The 15,087-nt window shown below is 38.5% G+C and overlaps 1 protein-coding gene across 1 annotated transcript; it reads left to right on the plus strand.

The window, feature by feature from the left end:
• Positions 1-12,790: 12,790 nt before the first annotated feature.
• On the plus strand, positions 12,791-14,817 carry LOC129773474 (uncharacterized). The gene is made up of 2 exons (XM_055777086.1): positions 12,791-12,960; positions 14,222-14,817. The coding sequence occupies exons 1-2, from the start codon at positions 12,792-12,794 to the stop codon at positions 14,815-14,817; spliced, it is 765 nt and encodes a 254-aa protein (XP_055633061.1). The 5' UTR covers position 12,791.
• Positions 14,818-15,087: the final 270 nt, after the last annotated feature.

The following is a 15,087-nucleotide window of genomic DNA, read 5'->3' on the forward strand; positions in this document are numbered from 1 at the left end:
GCATGAACCAATAAAAAATTATAACTTTTTAATTTTACTATTTTTAAAAAATCGGTAAACGCAAAAAAAACGTTTTAAACAGCATTTTTGTTTTCAAACGGCCGCCATTTTGTTAAAACCCATGTTTTTGACTTGTCCGAGGTTCATGCCATAGCGACATCTTTACTGATTCAGAATCTGTTCGATTTTTTTTTTTCAGATAACCAGAAGGACTGGAATCGTGTACGCCATGGCACAACTTTTTTTTGAACACCCTCACTTCACCAGCATGTAACTATTCTAATTATGAATATTTTTTTTCCGTCCTATTTTTGTTTTATTGTTGAAAGATAGATAAACGAATAATGATATAATGGATAGTAAAAATATTCTTTGTTTTATTTTTACGGAGTTCGAAAAAACGTCCGAAATTCGTGTCTCTACACTAGAATACCCCCTTAATGCGACGTGCCGGAGAAACACTTTGCCACTCACTGAAACTAATTGTTGCCTTGATGAGCGCCGAACCGAAGCTGCTCTGTTCTTGATGCGGGTTTTCTGATTGTCGTGAGCAGCTTTGCAAGCCAACTCGAGCACTCCGACGGCCGAAACTCTATAATCGCTGTTAGGTATACTGGTGCTCCGGCACCAATCCGTTCGGCCTAGTTACCCTTGCGGATCAGTGAATGCGACCAACAGGGAACTGGAGACCTGCACGGTTCGAGTGAGACTTCGCCTTTCCCTTAACTTGTCCTCCTTTGTTACGTCCACGATGCCGATGCCGTACAACCACACGGGTTTACGGTTTGAAAGAAAATAAGATATTTTTTTGGGGTCCGCGTGTTTTATACTCTAGCGGTACACACTCACAGGATAGAGACAAATCGGCAGACTCAGCCAGAGGGGCGAGTCCAACGAGACGAACGAATGAGTGTTAAAAGGGAGCGATGGCAAAAAAAATACATTTTAGAGGCGAATGAACTGCAAAGTTTAAAGCCTCTTAAAATCAAAGAAAGAAGAAAAAAAAAATACATTCATTACGATTTTTTCGCTCGTTGGATTCACATGCAGGCTAAAAAGGGTCTTTTTCAGGATCACAAAATTATCTTCAATCTAAAGAGTTTATTGTATTGTTATCACTCGATATCCCCATCTAGTTCGGCTAAACCTTTCTGTTTAGCGATTGCATTTGCCACTCGCCACAGCTTTTACAGTTGGAAAATTTCTTCTCATCCAGCTTGTGACATATTTTACAGTAAATTACATTCAATGACACGTCGCATTACCACGACTCAGAATCGGATTGGAGGTAATTTTAACCTGTAATTGAACATTTGCGATGACAGTGGTACAGTGTCGACTTTCAATGTGGGGTCATAATTTGGACCCCGAACTCTATGTTTACAAAAATGTTCAACTAAATATGTCGAATTACAGGTCCGTTCAATTAGCTAAATGTCGAGATAAGTGTAAATTACTGTACTTTCAATCTAGAAGCAATTTAAGAATTGGTGAAAATCAATAAGCTCAGAACAACTGCCAAATTCACATAGTCATCATATCCTGGTAAACAAATTATGAAAAAATCAATTTGTGTTTTATTATTATTTTGGATATTGTTTTAGAAAGCATTGAACTGTATTTCCTAAACTCTTTTTTTGGAAGTTTTAATGGCCCTGAAAAGCGCCTTGTTTTATGGAATGGTTCCAATTTAGAAAACATAGTACTCGTGGTTTTGAAAAAAACCATTTCGAACGCCCTCGATGCCGCCTTGTTCTGGATTTGCCACCAAAGCAGTTTGTACGAAGAACAAACTTTTTTCTTCTGCTACTTGATGCCGTTTTGCGATTGCGTTTGCCACTCGCCACTCGCTGCAACTGCCTGTTGTTGTCTTGATGTGTTCTGTTCTGAATGCGGGTTTTCTTATCGTCGCGAGCAGCTTTACCAGCCAACTCGATCACTTCGGCGGCCGAAACTATATAACGCCGGCTAGGTGGACTGGTGCACTGGTACTAACGCGCTTGGCCTAGCTACCCTTGCGGGGAACTCCAGATCAACACGGTTCGAGCGGGATTTTGCCTTTCCCTTAACTTTTTTTCCTTTACCATGTCCAGACATGGCTGCTTGGGTTGGTTTGTTGATGTGTTGTGATGCGAACCGATGTGGTGTACGGTTTGAATGAGAATGATCGTTACGGCAGCGGAGCGGGGATTTTTAAGCTGACTGGCTGGCTCGAGAATTACGCATGTGTGAGACTGCGACCAATGTTTCGTTCATTTTTTTCTTCTTTCTTTCCAATCGTGCTTCATTCTATTTCGCTGCTGCTCTGGTTGCCCGTTTTGGTCGGTACGATTTGAGGAGCACAAAATGGACCAATCAAAAATGGGCACATAGGGCATTTTGACAATGCTTGATATTTCACAATTATTCAATTATTTATCTCATGAAAAATGAAATGTTATTCGTTATGATAGATGCGTAGATATATTTCCTATTAATTGATGCAAAAACCTTTGCGATCTATTGAGAAATGCTCGAGTTATAAGCGTTCCAAATCTTGCATTTTTTCCTACTTGTTCAGTGCCTAGATTTCCATTTCACCCCCTATATCTTCCGGTTAGACGTAGTCCCACGTCAAAAAGTAACATGTATATAACGCGAAGACATTTTATCTTTCGAATAAAGTGATTATCATACCATTTCATTCAGTTATTTAGGAGCTATTAACGCTCAAAATCTCTCTCTCCGGCGTAACGCTTTCGTTTTCGAAACGAAACTTGATTTTACACCCCGGTATAGAAATGAAAGACGTAGTCCTACGTCAAAAAGGTGAAAAAAATGGGTGGGTTATGACTATGATATAACCGCAAGGTTGACGTGGGACTACCTTAGCTTAGCAATCATTTGTTCGTATTGATTAAATTTTTGATAGAATGAAACAATTCCCGAATTCATTGAAATTCGATATATATGCTTTGTGAGTAAAAAGATTTTATAATGCCATTTAAGGTCAATTCATGCATTGGGATTTATAATGTTCTTCGTTACAAGTAAATTTAATGACAGTCTATTTACGGTTTGTATGATGCCTATGACATAATATGTGAACGGAAGAATTATCACACGATTATTTTATTTTACGTTTCCTTCTGAAGTTTGCATCTCTCAAGTGTACGTACTTCTCGAACCACGAATTCGCTTGATTTGATGAACTTCAGGCACTCAGTTCCGATTTTGATATGTACGTCGAACGCATATTTTTTAATCAATAGGCGTTATCGCAGCAAATTAACATTTTGCTTAATCATCAAATGGTATGCGTAGAAATTAAGTGAACCGGAGATATGAAGGCATATCCTCCAATGCAATAATGAATAACCCAGCCAAAGCGTTGTGTTCGTATCCGTTTTTGTAATCCATGCTAGGAAAACACTTTCGGAGTGCAAAAAAAAATGCGGGTGCAGAAGTACCCCCGGCTTGCATGAATCAAAAACTTCAACTTCTACTTCTTATAAATAAAGGATTTAAATTTGAAAGTTCTTTCGTCTCTAGTGTCTGCCGATTTTCCCAGGTTCCTAAGTTTAGGAGACCGTGTTAAGGAAACATATTCTAGTTTGCACAAAGGCAAGCAAGTACAAAAGTACTCGAAGTTTGCATTTATTTGCCATCTTGCTTTTGAAGTCTGTGTTAGGCAAACACATTTCAGTCGGAACAAAAATGCCACTGACTTGCACGAATTTGCAATGCCAATTTCCTCAGACACCTTGGTTCTGAAGTCTGTGTTGGGGAAACACATTTCAGTCGGAACAAAAATTCTCCCGACTTTCATGTATTTGCAATGCCGATTTCCCCACGCTACATGGATTTGAAGTCTATGTTAGGGAAACACATTTCAGTCGGAACAAAAATACCCCCGTCTTTCATGTATTTGCAATGCTGATTTCCCTAAGGCTGCTTGGTTTTGATGGCTGTGTTAGGGAAACCGTGGATCGGGCCAATCAAAACGAGGCAGTTAGGGCGTTTAGATAACACCTAACATTTTACAGTTATTCAACTGTTTATCTAATGAAAAATAACATTTTATTAATTGCGATTGAAGCGTAGAAATATTCCCTATCAATTGATGCAAACATCTTTCCGATCCAGTAATACATGTTCGAGTTATAAGCATTCGGAATCTTTCATTGTTTTCTACATGTTCTGTGTTTAGGCTTTCATTTTACCCCCCATATACTCCGGTTAGACGTAGTCCCACGTCAAAATCGATCTTTTTAATTGCTAGGAGGTAAAGTGGTCACTCTTACATATTAAGCTAAAGGGGATAGATTTATGCGTTTTTTCGTCCAAATTTGTACAAATCATATTTGATATAGTAGGTACATGTATGAAATAAGCTTGACCTATTCACCTATAGTACCATTTTAAATTTTCTCATGCATACAAAAACGTTGTAAGAAACACATAACGTTCCGCATAATTAGGCTTGGTTTAGTTGGAGTGGCATATTTTCCTAGGGTCAAAACCACAAAAGAATCTTTTTCAAGAGCAGAATGCGATGAGGTATATCAGCTTTAGTAAACAGAACATTGTAAGTCGTTGTTCATCTATGACCACTTTGCCCCCAAACATCAAAGTGAGTGCTATGCAAATTAATCGCTGAGATTAAAGAAAATATCTGTTCAGCTCTCCAAGAATATGTGAACAGTCGTCCAAACTGATGATTTGTCTAACATATCAGATTGAATAAACTACATTTCACGAGAAATTCCTTAGATGCCATGCGGACAGAACTACGGCCGAATGGCTATCGAGAGAGCATTTTTTGTTTTTATTTATATTTTGACATGCGACAGCTCTACTGAAGTATAGGGTGTATCTAAAGTCATTAAATCATTTAAATTTCGTTCAGGCGATCTGTATGGAATGATCGATCTTGTCAAATCGATTTTCCAAACCGCGTAGGGATCGATCCACTAATTAAATCGGTACCAAAGAATCGATCTTTGAAAAATTAAAAGCTATTTTTCGATTTATCTGCTTATTCTGTATGAATGTCGTCGAGGTGAATTAAACGTACTTTCAAAATAAAAATAATGAATGAATATTTTGAGGATTTATTCTGCGTAATAGAGAAACATTTTTACCGCAAAACGTGAAAAATATATCTTTTTATTCATGGTAGTTTCAACATTGTACACTCGATAACACGATTCGCTTAGGATCCTTTTCATGTAGGCTTTTATTACAGTTATTATTTCCAATCAGGAAAACTTTGACAGGGATCTCAGTATATTTGTTACAAACAATTTCAAACAGGAAAAATCAGGATCACTTAAGAAAAATCAGGAAAAATTGAGTGTTTGCCAGGTTTTCAGGGAACGTGTCAAAAGGTCTGGGAAATCCTGAAAAATAATGAAGGTTGGCGTCTCTGGTCATAAATAAAACCATCCATTAATGGTGTAACTACTTTTTCGCATCAGAATAATGTTTTCGTTTCACTTTATATGGACGCTAAAATAAGATTATTTATGCGGGCAACGAAGTACGTGTCAGGGTGGAGTAGCGTATATGAAGGAACAAAACAACGTTAAAAATATTCATGGTTTCATTATGTTTTGAATCAAAATCCTAATGAAATATTGCAAATCTTGTTTGTTTTTTGATAGATGGCATTTGTATTGTGACCGATTTTTAAGGAAGTCTTTAAGGAAGGGTGCCAAATCAGAACACAGGTCACGTTTTTATGAAATAAAGTTAACGTTAATAACTAGTTTCACCACGAACGAACTCTGATAGTTTGCATACCAATCGAATCGAAAATTCTCTAAGATATGTTTGATATGCTATACATTAAAATTTTCTAATCGTTAAACGGTGTAAATTCATTGAAACTGGAAGCATTCCAATTTTCCTATACATTTGTTCTGCCGATTTGTGTGCTTTCCTACCCGTATCGTCAATAACGAGCAACTAATACACTCCGTTTCGCTCGTTTCCAACTTATTTATACCAAGTAAGTTGGAAACGAGCGAAACGGAGTGTATTAGTTGCTCGTTATTAGGCTAGGCGCAAATTGAGAAGCGTATAGCGCTCGTAAGCGAACGTGAGACTACCAACACGACTCATACGTGCCACAAACGTAGCGTGGTGGAGCGCATATTGAGTCGCAGTTTGGTGTAAATAACATGCCACTCGCATACAATGACTGATTAACACAGAGTTGCGCGATATATTTATTTACTAACACAATCACCCGACCAGTACAGCCATACAGTGTCAAACCCACGGCGCTATATGATTGTTCACCAACACAACTACCACAACCGGCATGACCAGCACGAGAAACTGTGGTTCAGCCACAGCGTCGCGCGAGTCGTGTCTCACGAGCGCTCCACCATATCGCGTCATCTGGCCAATTTGCGCCGTTCTATCTGTTTTCATTAGCCTCAAAAACAGGCGCTGTATCGCGCCAAGTTACTCGCGCTATATGCGTCTCAATTTGCGCCTTGCCTTAAGGTGAAGGTGGAAGCTAGCCACAAATGGCTGCTACAATGGCGCTCATTTCTTTCATCTCCCTCCCTCACCCCTCGCCCGAAAATCAATAATTTTGCGAAACAGTGTGAAGAAAATGATCGTTTTCGCACACTTCCCATCAAGTTATATCAACCAAACTTGAATCGATTACTCACAAGATATTAAATTTTCATCTGCTTTCGCACCGTATAGTGAAGAACGTCGGAAAACTCGAGCAAGTGCTCTGAAAGTGAAATTTTCGTTTTTCAATCTTCAGCAATGGTTTTGTTTGTATTGGTGGAAGCATCGTTATTTTTTCGACACTGATGCCAAACAACATCATCGAAACAGCTATAAAAACCACTCAATAAAATGTTATTCCGGAGTCATAACGTCCCATGTCATGAAAATCAATAGAATAAAATTGTGTTGATATCAATACAATTATTATTTTTACGTTACATGGGTCTATAATGTAAGTTTTAGCAACTTTAACATTGGGTAAGAAAATTGTATTGCAGAGCTCGGAACACTGCCACGGCTGCCTATGCTTTCAAAAACAGTAAACGGAAAAGTATTAAATTCAATCTAAATGCCTCGGCCAACGAAGAGAAGGGTTAAGGCTTTCCAACGTGAATATGTGAAAATAATACGATCAACGAAGGAAAATATTAAGGAATTATCAACATCGAGTTACTATGCGGAAGAACTTGTTAATACCAAAAGAGCCCCAATTCGCATGTGTTATAAATTTGCTCATGTTACGCTCGCGTATAATCAGAATCATATGCAAATGCACCTTCTATATCGGAACATATCGTTCATACATTTTACTTTAGTATTGAATTGTTATTTGTTTTTTTGACGTAGGACTACGTCTAACCGGAAGATATAGGGGGTGAAATGGAAATCTAGGCACTGAACAAGTAGGAAAAAATGCAAGATTTGGAACGCTTATAACTCTAGCATTTCTCGATAGATCACAAAGGTTTTTGCATCAATTGATAGGAAATATATCTACGCATCTATCATAACGAATAACATTTCATTTTTCTTGAGATAAATAATTGAATAATTGTAAAATATCAAGCATTGTCAAAATGCACTATGTACCCATTTTTGATTGGTCCATTTTGTGCTCCTCAAATCGTACCGACCAAAACGGGCAACCAGAGCAGCAGCGAAATAGAATGAAGCACGATTGGAAAGGAAAAAGAAAAAAATTAACGAAACATTGGTCGCAGTCTCACACATGCGTAATTCTCGAGCCAGCCAGTCAGCTTAAAAATCCCCGCTCCGCTGCCGTAACGATCATTCTCATTCAAACCGTACACCACATCGGTTCGCATCACAACACATCAACAAACCAACCCAAGCAGCCATGTCTGGGCATGGTAAAGGAGGAAAAGTAAAGGGAAAGGCAAAATCCCTCTCGAACCGTGTTGATCTGGAGTTCCCCGCAAGGGTAGCTAGGCCGAGCGCGTTAGTACCAGTGCACCAGTCCACCTAGCCGGCGTTATATAGTTTCGGCCGCCGAAGTGATCGAGTTAGCTGGCAAAGCTGCTCGCGACGATAAGAAAACCCGCATTCGGAACAGAACACATTCGGTTCGGTGGACATCATGACAACAACAGGCAGTTGCAACGAGTGGCGAGTGGCAAACGCAATCGCAAAACGGCAGCTGGTAGCAGAAGAAAAAAGTTTGATCTTTATACAAACTGCTTTGGTGGCAAATCCAGAACAAGGCGGCATCGAGGGCGTTCGAAATGGCTTTTTTCAAAACCACGAGTACTAAGTTTTCTAAATTGGAACCATTCCATAAAGCAAGGAGCTTTTCAGGCCCATTAAACCTTTCAAGAAAGAGTTTAGGAAATACAGTTCAATGCTTTCTAAAACATTATCCAAAATAATAATAAAACACAAATTGATTTTTTCATAATTTGTTTGCCAGGATATGATGAGTATGTGAATTTGGCAATTGTTCTGAGCTTATTGATAGTTGGGGACTTTCCTGATTATACAATTTTCATCAATTCTTAAATTGTTTCCAGATTGAAAGTACAGAAAGTACAGTTTACAATAAGTTCGACATTTAGCTAATTGGACGAACATGTAATGCGACTTATTTAGTTGGACATTTTTGTAAACATAGAGATCCAAATTATGACCCCACATTGAAAGTCGACACTGTACCACTGTCATCGCAAATGTTCAATTACAGGTTGAAATCGCCTCCAATGCGACACTGAGTGGCGCTTCGGCACGTCGCATTGAATGTAATTTACTGTACAACATGTCACAAAGTTGGATAGGAAGAAATTTTCCAACTGTGAAAGCTGTGGCGAGTGGCAACAAATCGCTAAACAGGAAGGTTTAGCCGAACAAAATGGGGATATCGAGTGATAACAAAACAATAAACTCTTTAGATTGAAGATAATTTTGTGATCCTGAAAAGGACCCTTTTTAGCCTGCATGTGAATCCAACGAGCGAACAAATCGTAATGAATGTATTTTTTTGCCATCGCTCCCTTTGAACGCTCATTCGTTCGTCTCGTTGGACTCGCCCCTCTGGCTGAGTCTGCCGATTTGTCTCTATCCTGTGAGTGTGTACCGCTAGAGTATAAAACACGCGGACCCCAAATAAATATCTTATTTTCTTTCAAACCGTAAACCCGTGTGGTTGTACGGCATTGGCATCGTAACAAAGGAGGACAAGTTAAGGGAAAGGCAAAGTCTCACTCGAACCGTGCAAGTCTCCAGTTCCCTGTTGGTCGCATTCACTGATTGCTACGCAAGGGTAACTAGGCCGAACGGATTGGTGCCGGAGCACCAGTATACCTAACAGCGATTATAGAGTTTCGGCCGTCGGAGTGCTCGAGTTGGCTTTCAAAGCTGCTCACGACAATCAGAAAACCCGCATCAAGAACAGAGCAGCTTCGGTTCGGCGCTCATCAAGACAACAATTAGTTTCAGTGAGTGGCAAAGTGTTTCTCCGGCACGTTGCATTAAATGTAATTTACTGAACAACATGTCACAAGCTGAATGGGAAGAAATTTTCCAACTGTGAAAGCTGTGGCGAGTGGCAAACGCAATAGCTAAACAGGAAGGTTTAGCCGAACAAGATGGGAATATCGAGTGATAACAAAAACACAACACCAAAGGTTCTTTTCAGTAAACTAATCCATTTTTCAGGAAGATAGGTAGGTATTCACGTTGGAGAAGAAAATAAAACAATATATTTAAAATATATATTTAACAAAGGCTGTCTCCTTTGTATAGTCCTACGTCACTCCGGTTATGTCCCCGACATTACCCACCCGTCTTTTTTTTCAAATGTATTCAAAGACTCGTGTGAATGAAGCGCCACACAGTCTGATAAGCGAATTGATCTATTTACGTGTGCTTTGCTCTTCTCTCACAAACACTATTACCCCATTTTTACACGAGGGTTTACCTATACTACTACAATGACTAGCTTCCACCTTCACCTTAAGCCATCCACGAGTGAGCGAACACAGCACAAAGAAATTTATATATATATATATACATATATATATATATATATATATACATATATATATATATATATATATATATATATATATATATATATACACAGCTCGATACAAGAATGGAATGGAATAATCGAAGAAATGTCTCAATAGATGTCCACTTCAACAAAGCCAGCATCACGAAAAGTTCTACTAGTTCTACTATCAATCCGAACCTATGTCTTTACAGTCGAGATTTGGTTTGCAACATAAAATTATTCATTTCTTTTCCCATTCATACTTATTATTTAGTCATATTTGAGGTCAAAAATGAGAATAAAAAAAAACAAGAGATACAAAAATTATTGGATTACAAATAACTGGTAATAATTTATCGAATACCTCACAGTTCGGCTTCACTAACACCAGAGTGTCGATCGAGAGTGCCAAAGCACTAAACACACGTTCAACTGACACTTGATCGGACGGCGTGGCCAGTAGGACCGAAGTTATAGCACTGAGTCCCGGGTGGGTTCCCTTCCACTCTATTCGAAACCTCCACACATCAAAACTGAAGCTTCGTCTTGACTTAACATCGACGGCTCTTAGTTGTTGTATTGAACCGGTCTTTTGTCCAATAGGTGTGGTTGCTGTAGATTCTCCAAAAAGCTGCGTGATGAAGATATTGTTTCCGTCTTCTGCGAGATTTTTACTCAGGGAAACGAATATATTGAGTAGTATCCCAACGATGTAAGCTGAAAATAAATTATTTTAAGTAATTGAAAAACAGTAAACAATGCGTAGGCATAGGCATGTGTGACCCTAACATTATATCAAAATGAACAACTGCGTTGGATTCAGGCCAGCTAAGAAATTGTAGTGGGTGCATGGAATTACTCTCTACAAATATCAAATCTTGAAATATATGAACATCGTGTATCTTTAATGTATCTCTTCCTTATCTTCGTTGGTGAAAAGCTTTGAACCGGCATAATTTAGTCGTGGGTCTAGGTGTACGGCCATTTTGGACGCTCGTGAGTTCCGCGAGTTCTGCAAACGATTATTCATGTTAGCAACCATTTCACCAGCAAAATGGTTCGGTTCGGTTTGTTTGATTTTTTGCGTAGCCACAAGCCACAAGCAGATAGAGATCACACAAAGAGACATGTTATGTCTGCATGTCTTTAGTCGATATGTACAACGGTTCGAAAGCTTCTTCATGGTTCGATAAATTTCCAGCTATCAGAGTGATCTGTAAAAAAGATTAATAATGATTTGAATGATTAGAAGAGCAGTTGAAACATTATCTAGCTTCTGAAATTGCTCGAAAAGTTCATCGAGAAACGAACGCTGCTCTAAAAATTGGAAATTATTGAATAGATTTCACCCCAACGCTTTTGTCTCCACACCGGAGGATAACTGGCACCATGAAGCTTAAAAAACTACCTCTATTTCACCGATTCGTATTTTTTAGCAACTTCCGTGAGCTTTCTATCTCCATCGTTGCACTTATTGACCACATCCGAAATGGCCAACTGTAGTGTATGAACTGCGGAGCGGATGAGATTGAGATGCTCCTGCAGTTGGTCACTCAATGACGCTGTAAGCGATTCCTGCTGTTCTGAATGATCTTTATCGCTCTGTATGGTGGTTTCGATAGGATCATCTGTGGCGTCACATACAGTGAAACTGTAGGCTCCAAACTCCTGCTTCAGCTTTGGCATGGCGACTTCAATGATTCCTGGAGGTAATAAAAGTAAAGTTAGCAAGTTCGTGCTGTACTATGTATGGTACAAACCCAAGGCCCGCGAGACAATTTTATCTTTGACCTAGATACCTAGCCAAAATTGTGTCATGACGCGGAATCTATTTTTAACGAAATCAAGGATCCCTTCATTTCGCTAGTGATCGCATCTTCAACCATTTCCACACCGACTTTAAGGTGACCCTCGAGGTTCCGGGTATTCATTGTCATTCCTACCGCTGTTGTCAGAGGATCGAAATTCAGGCGCATGAATTCCCACTTCATGCTAGATACAGAAAGGTTATGATTTGCGACCAGCTCCACTAACGCTTCAACGATTAGTCGCTCATCCATAGCGCATGGCCGAACGAGTTAGGGCGATTACACATTATCCGGTTTCAGCCGGACCGGCAAATTTCCCAAATGGCAAATTTCGACCGTACCAACCTCTTTACGGCCCCGTGATGCAGCCGTCTACTGCGACTGCAATGTCCGGTGACCGGACAAGCATGACAGTAGCATTGTGTCGACGTCTGGTGGAGACATCGGTTTGGGAAAGCAAATCATACCCTATAAGATTATCCGAACTTAAGACAGTTTTATATTGTTTAAATTTTTAATGAAAATTTATACTACATGTTATTTGATTACTTAAAACACGTAAAACTGACTTTCACTTAACCATTTTTATATAAATTTAATGATATTTTCGCTAAAACACTTCATTATAACATACAATTTTTATCAAACACAATTTTTGTTCAGAATTCTTTCACTACTTGCAAAAGAACGTGTTACTCTATTACAAAAATAACATATTTGTTAAAAAAAAGTTCATTTTCATTCATAATTTTTATTTTGTATACGGGCTTATTGCACCAGGAAATCCATAATTATTATCATTCCCCAAAAGCGGAGCACGTAGTTCAATGCCACCTAGGCGAATTGACAGTATGCTTGTCATGTGTGTTAGTATTGGTACGATTCAGACAATTTTTCGTCTCATGTATCAATATGAGTGTGCTATTGGCGTTTGTTTATTTATTCTCAAAAATTCAAGCGACATGGATGCCGAAAATTTAATTTCGTTAGTTCAGCAACGGTCTGTGCTATGGGACAAATTTAGTGATTCATACAAAGATAGGAATGCTACGAAAAGTGCTTGGCAGGAAGTTTGCGCGGAATTATTTCCAGACTTTCATGCTTTTAATGACAGCGACAAAATTTCGATTGGTGAGTGGATTGTAAAATTATATCTTTACGGGGTTCTACTGTATAAAGAATTTAATTCTATAGTGTCAATGGTAGTAGCAGACTCCGAACATTAGTTTGTTTATGTTGATGTGGGGGAGTTATGGAGAGGACTGATTTCTGAATTCCCAAGCGGAGCACTATTGAGGGAATTGTATCCAATAACAACTGTTGGTTATCTATTGATGGATGTTTATCACTCAATGAAAATGTTATACACCCACATCTCGCTTTATGGCCTAGATAGGTACCCCGAAACTAAACCGCAAAACGAAGAGCCGTATAAGGAATCATTCTAATGAAAATTTATACCAATCCGATTGAATTTGTGTGAATTTGTATTAGAATAATTGATTGCTTACACGGCTTTTCGTTTTGCGGCCAAGTTTCGTGGAACGTATCTAGGCCGTAGAGCGAGGTGTGGGTGTATAACATTTTCATTGAGTGATAAACATCCATCAATAGATAACCAACAGTTGTTATTGGATACAATGCCCTCAATAGTGCTCCGCTTGGGAATTCAGAAATCAGTCCTCTCCATAACTCCCCCACATCAACATAAACAAACTAATGTTCGGAGTCTGCTACTACCATTGACACTATAGAATTAAATTCTTTATACAGTAGAACCCCGATTATCCGCCGAAGCTAGTTCTACAGTAATTCTATAGAGCTTTCCGAAAATTAGCAGTGAATGGTATGCTCTTGATATTTTGTTTTGTCATGGCTTTCACATTGTCTGTCCTTTGGTATACACAGATGGATAGTTTATTGATTTCTGCATTAAAAAAACATTCTGAAATATATTTTTTTCGCGTTGGCACTTTATTTTTAGCCCGCTATCGCGTTATCCGCGATTTTCCTTATCCGAGGTGACGTGCCAGACTATTCCGCGTATAATCGGGGTTCAACTGTAGTTAAAGAACATTGCGTCAGAGTCAAACGGGCAGGTAAGGCGAATGTGTTTGCCATCGATTGCTCCGATGCAATGTGGGAAATTACCGTTGTTTTCGAAACCAAACGCGACTGAGCTCCTAATTTCTGATGTTGGTATTGGAGTGCATTTCTCTCTCAATACAGTCCATAATGCCACACAAACATTATTCACAATTTTACTCGCCGTCGAGATACCGATTCTATATTGTACTTGTACGGTAAATGTGCAAACAAGATACCTGCAAAATAAAAATATAAAACTAATACCACCTAATATAATAAATTGACCTCTTTTATTTCATTTTAGGTAAAGAAGTAATTAGGAAGTGGACGAATATGCGGGATTCGTTCTTAAAATACAGAAAAAAAATTAAAGCAAGCAAATCCAGTGGATCTGGGGCATTGCAATATAAAAAATATATATATAGTGATCAACTACAGTTCTTGTGTAAAGTGTGTGATGAACGAGACACTGTCGATAGTATGGGACCAATCCAGACACAGGATGGAGAAGAAGCAGAAAGCATGAATGTGCAAGACTTCACAGAAAACTCGAGTGCGTCTGCTTCATCGGAAACGAAGAAAAATAAAACAAAAGGAAAGCCACTTGATGAATTCGAAGTGAGAATTTTGAAAGCAGTAGAAGGAGAGAAGCCATGTGGTAAAATGGCTTTCTTACAAAGCCTTATGCATCATCTTAAAAAATTCAATGATGAGGATTTCCTACAGTTTCAATTGGGAAGTTTAAAACTGATAGAAAACATTAATGAAAAAAGAAAAGTACAGGATTCTTCACTAATTGACTTCTCTCAGAACCAAAATTCAATTTATTTTCCAATTCCAATAGCATCCTCAGATGCAGACAGTGTTGATTCTGATACAAGCGAAACTGACCATGTATAGAATTTTAATAATAAATCTATGAATTAATTTATGAGTTTAATTTTGTTGTTTTTTTTTTCCTTCAATTTCCATAATAATATTGGTATTTCAATTTACCTATAAGTTATTACCAGCATCTCGATTGGTTGTATATTCTTCAGTTTTTTTTTGTGTAATTCACTAGGTGTAAAAAAGCCAAAAAGTCAAACTTCTCTGTCTGTTCATTGATAAGTTGCACCAAGGCATTATGTTTGCGTTGTTTTCTTTTCCGATGACGATTATAGAGTATCA

Source organism: Toxorhynchites rutilus, chromosome 3, assembly GCF_029784135.1.
Source record: "Toxorhynchites rutilus septentrionalis strain SRP chromosome 3, ASM2978413v1, whole genome shotgun sequence".
Taxonomy (NCBI): domain Eukaryota; kingdom Metazoa; phylum Arthropoda; class Insecta; order Diptera; family Culicidae; genus Toxorhynchites; species Toxorhynchites rutilus.

Bases quoted from the DNA above. Each gene is read 5' to 3' on its own strand.
- LOC129773474 (XM_055777086.1), top strand. From the start codon at position 12,792: ATGGATGCCGAAAATTTAATTTCGTTAGTTCAGCAACGGTCTGTGCTA. The intron at 12,961-14,221 runs GTGAGTGGATTG...ATTTCATTTTAG, and splicing joins CAGCGACAAAATTTCGATTG to GTAAAGAAGTAATTAGGAAG.